This window comes from Fragaria vesca, linkage group LG6, assembly GCF_000184155.1.
Source record: "Fragaria vesca subsp. vesca linkage group LG6, FraVesHawaii_1.0, whole genome shotgun sequence".
NCBI lineage: Eukaryota > Viridiplantae > Streptophyta > Magnoliopsida > Rosales > Rosaceae > Fragaria > Fragaria vesca.
Genome location: NC_020496.1, coordinates 18,413,019 through 18,417,600, shown reverse-complemented (window position 1 = coordinate 18,417,600; position 4,582 = coordinate 18,413,019). Strand labels below are relative to the sequence as shown.

Sequence of the window (4,582 nt, the reverse complement as noted above, 5' to 3'; positions counted from 1 at the left end):
TTAAAAATTGTTAAGCTCTGTTGGTATTGTTTTAACTTTGCAAGTTTGAAATTTCATGATGAGTCCCTATATGCAAACCACACACGGTGTCACTTTAGTGATGAACAATTTTAGTGATGAACAATCAAACCGTTATTTACCAGCGAATGAAGCTTGCAACACTCAGGGGAGATTCTCATCAAGGGGAGCATCCAGAAGTATGGTACTTAAGACATATGCGCATTGTACTCTTTTTATCCTTCGATCAGGATTATTTTTTTCCCACTGGGTTTTTGTTACTTGGTAAGGTTTTTAACAAGACAACATTAAGCATGTCCAATTTCATCATTCATTGATGGACATCTAAGAGGGAGTGTTATAAATATTATAATCTATGTGGTTGTCCACGTAATTACTCATTAGTTATGTATTCTGATGTAAACTATACATTTATATACAAAGGCTAATGAGAACACTTTCATTTACTCCAAACACTTCTCTTCATCGTTTTTTTTACAAATAATAATAAATTCCACACAAATAATAAATTCTGACACAGTGAAAAACAAAAACCGTTTTCCGATTCTACAGTGCTGGTCCAGCTTTTTCAGTGTGCAGATTTAGATTCTCACCCTCTTGGTTCATTGATTAAAGGCTGTAAGAATTTTATGTCTTCCCTGGGAATTACTCATATCAGCCACATTTTCAGATAATGTAATATGACTACAGATGCCCTGGCGAAGAATAGTTTGCATCATGATCTAGGTCTGATTGTCTTTGATAACCCCATGTTCATGCTGCTCATTCCTTTCTTAATGATCTTGCTACTGTAACAAGAGTCAAGAGACTTAACCAAAAAAAACAAAACAAGAGTCAGGAGAGTCTCCTACTCTAGTACTTGGTCTCTTTTGTTTTTCTATTTAGACTTTTTTTAGCCTCGTTTGTAACCAAACCAAAAAAAAACAAAAAAAAAACAAAAAACCGTTTTAGACCCAAAACCCCATCTCGGATAAAAAGCAAACACAGCGGTGAGCGTTTTCTATTCCAGTCCAAAATGACAATGACTGCGAACCTTGTAGCACTCACTCGGACAACCCCATTCTTATACCGTTTTGTTGGAGTAGGAAGTTGTTTCGGTAAACCCATTAGGCATTCTATTACGATCCCAGCGCATTCTCCCTCGTATGCTCTGAATTTTTGTAACGGAATCGTATTTCGGCAACTGCGTCTTAGTCCGAAGGCGGTTTCCGATGATGGGTCCAACGGAGGTGACGGTAACAATCATGGCAGAGGTGGTGGCGGCAAAGGTGATGATAGTAATGGTGGTGAAAACAATTGGTCTTTCCTCTCATGGTAATTCCCTTACTCTGTTCATGTCTTGAACGTTGTCTTAAATTCAATGGAAACATCATTTGACTAAACAAACGTGTGAATAGCACATGCTAGCTATCTATTTCTAGTGGTATTATGTTCAGCTAAACTGAACATCATTGAGTTGCGGATTAGGTATTTGGATCTTCTTGCAAAGTATCCTGTGTTGATAAAAGCTCTGACATCTGCAATTTTAACCCTCATTGGAGATGTTATCTGCCAGGTATTGTTCCTCCACTTGTGGTTACTGATTTTTGGTCGAATGATATTAAACTGTCATCAAAATTCATAACTATGTCTGTACTACTGCTCTAATTTCATCAGAAATTTCACGAGGCAACTTCTAATATAGTTTGCACAGACACACACACACACATTGGTTTCAGTCCGTTTGTTACACACACACACACAAGGCAGCTTCTGCCGTTTTGTTTCATACTTTTTTTTATTTTGTTTTTTCTTACACAGATAAATTGACAAGTAAATTGCATGTATATTGTGTAATCCTATCAATGTTTTCCCTGGGTCATGCGAATTGGGTTATGTAGTTTAAGACATCTGTCGATCAAATTTTGTGACAATATTACAAAAAAAGAAGAAGCAAAGGCAATATCCTCTCCCTAGCCTCATTGATATCATATTTGAAAGGTGTGTGAACAATTGTATCAAACCACTGTTTCAAAGATTGTGTTTTCACTTGCTAAGTAAGAGTTAAGTGGTTTACCAAAGAAACAAGAAAGCTAAGAGTGCCAGTCGGTTCTCTTAATCTAAAGTTAACAGAGTGATAATTTCTTTGATACTAATGTACTACATTTTATTTCTAAAGACTAATAATGATTTCCTGTCTTATTTGTGTTGTGCAGTTATGTTTTTGTAGAATGATGAAACCCCATATTCACTTGACTTTTAACTCCCCCCCCCCCCCAACCCAAAAAAACCAACCTCGGTCAAGCCTGTTTCTTTATATTTGCTTGTCTATTTATTTATTCACTTATTCTTTGTTCTTTTCACAGCTTGTTATTGATCAAGTTCCATGTCTTGACCTGAAAAGAACATTCTTATTTACCTTACTGGGTCTGGTGTTAGTAGGTCCGACGCTGCATTTCTGGTAATATTTCATAGAATTAAATTAAGTTTGGCCCACTGTGGTTTAGAGGTGAATTCATGTTAGTCCCTAAATTTTCAATTTCATCACATTACCCCCTGAGCTCTTGTTTTTCTGTCTACCGTCTCCTATCACTCATGCTCCGTCCAATTGGGACGTTGAAATTTGATGACGTGTAATGACGTTTTGGGGTTTGAGAACCTAAATTACCAAAAAAAGAAGAGCTCGGGGGGGGGGTTTATCTAATGAAATTGAACGTTTAGGGACTAACATGAATTCACCTCTAAAACACAATGGGGTAAATTGAATTTAATTCTATTTCATATATGTCTTTAATTTTTAAATTTAGAATTACATTATTGATCCTTATATTCATATCATTGTATGTATAGACTATAACACTTTATACAGAAAGTAACTGCCAACTGATAAGTCTTTTGTTTTTAATTTTATTATGTTTATGTAAATAATACGGTAGTTATCTAGACATATCGTGCTACAAAACTTTCATGTTTATCGACTCATTCATGAGAAATGGTATTGTTTAATATTAGCAAGGTATTGTTTAATATTAGCAATGCCATTATGTGAAAGTTTCGGCTCCTTCATGATCATTAATCTAATTATGTGGATGTTTCGTTTTTTCCTAACGTATAATTATATTTATGTCAGTTAGTTTCATAAGCTCTTAGTACGCTACCTTTTGTTATTTAGGTATTTGTATCTAAGCAAACTGGTAACGTTCCCTGGAGCATCAGGTGCATTCATGAGCCTTCTACTTGATCAGGTGACCTGAACTTCTCAATGTGTTTCGTAATTGTGATTGACATATTATTATTGTGAAGGTATCCACTGTTGCTGCTCCCTACACTGTTGTGTTACGTGCAAAGAGAGTCTTTGTCATTTTTTTGTGTACTGCAAGTTGTCTCTTCTTTGGAATAATTATTTAGGGAAGCTGGAGGTAATTGAGAGATCCCAGAAGAAAGTTGTGCTCTTTTCAGTCATCATTTTGTTGGTTTTGGTGTTTTGGGAAAGGGGAAAAGGCCAAAGTCTCCAAAATTTTAATATCTTCAGTGTCATTTGGTTGCTGTGGACAGAAAGAAATAGAAGGATCTTTGATGATTACTTAGGTGTAGGGATAGAGGAGCTTTGGGAGAAGGGGAGAGATTAAGATACCGGGCAGTACTTTTGGTCTCAGTTTAGAAGGCTTTCAAAGACTTCAGTCTTTCTTTCATTCTGTTAGGTTGGAAGTCTGCTGTAATCTAGAAGAAAAGTTATGCAGTAAATTTAATGCATCGATACCAGGATCAACAAACTCTAAAGTTTCGAACTTAGAAGACACACAGATAAGTATGAATTAGGAATCACACCCTAGGTATCTCACCCAAAGTAGGCTTCACACCAATCCCATGTCAGGAAGAACTTGGAAATACTGGGATAGTTTCATCCATCAAGACATGACTGCTCATTGCGTAATTACACTTAATATTTTTTATTTTTATTTTTTATATTTGAGCAGATACCTCACATTAACTAGTATTCATAGCAAGACTCCGACTTCTTCCCAACCTAGAGCATAAAAGACTAAATAAAGTAACTCCTAAATTGAAACATAATTTTGGAAAGACACCAGACTTAAGAGACTTCTAAAATCAAATAATTTATCGCTCTCTCACGCCATATGGAAAGGGAAGGATTAGGAGCTCTCCTTTTTTTTTCATTTCTTTGGCTCATAAACCTCAAAAGGTTTGACTATGATGTCTTCATCCGCAAGTCTTTGTATAGAATGGTGTGTTTTCCTATAACTTTGGGACTGTGTGTTGTTTTCTGAAGCATTGATTTGCACTTAGGCTCCTAGTTTGTGGACTTCTAGTGCACCTTCTCTTTGTAGTATCTTTTTAATATAAAAAAACTTGTTATCATTAATCTAATAAACTGAACTTATTGTTGCAGTTTCTTTTTTCCCCTATGTTTATTGGAGTTTTCTTATCGGCATTGATGACACTGGAGGGAAGACCCTCGCAAGTCATACCCAAACTTCAACAGGTGGAGTTAGAGGAGTTATATGTTATTGTATATCATTCACACACAAAATTTCTTTATTAATCTGAGACCTCTCTCTCTCTC

At 35.8% G+C, this 4,582-nt stretch overlaps 1 protein-coding gene across 1 annotated transcript in view; it reads left to right on the top strand.

The window, feature by feature from the left end:
- The first annotated feature begins 979 nt into the window (after nucleotides 1-979).
- LOC101307133 (protein sym-1-like) overlaps nucleotides 980-4,582 on the top strand; it is a 7,282-nt gene continuing 3,679 nt past the window's right edge. Inside the window, exons 1-5 of the mRNA XM_004303288.1 lie at nucleotides 980-1,332; nucleotides 1,486-1,573; nucleotides 2,364-2,458; nucleotides 3,170-3,242; nucleotides 4,409-4,501. Of these exons, the coding sequence (XP_004303336.1) occupies nucleotides 1,034-1,332; nucleotides 1,486-1,573; nucleotides 2,364-2,458; nucleotides 3,170-3,242; nucleotides 4,409-4,501 (648 nt within the window). The 5' untranslated portion in view covers nucleotides 980-1,033. The remainder of the gene's footprint in view (nucleotides 1,333-1,485; nucleotides 1,574-2,363; nucleotides 2,459-3,169; nucleotides 3,243-4,408; nucleotides 4,502-4,582) is intronic.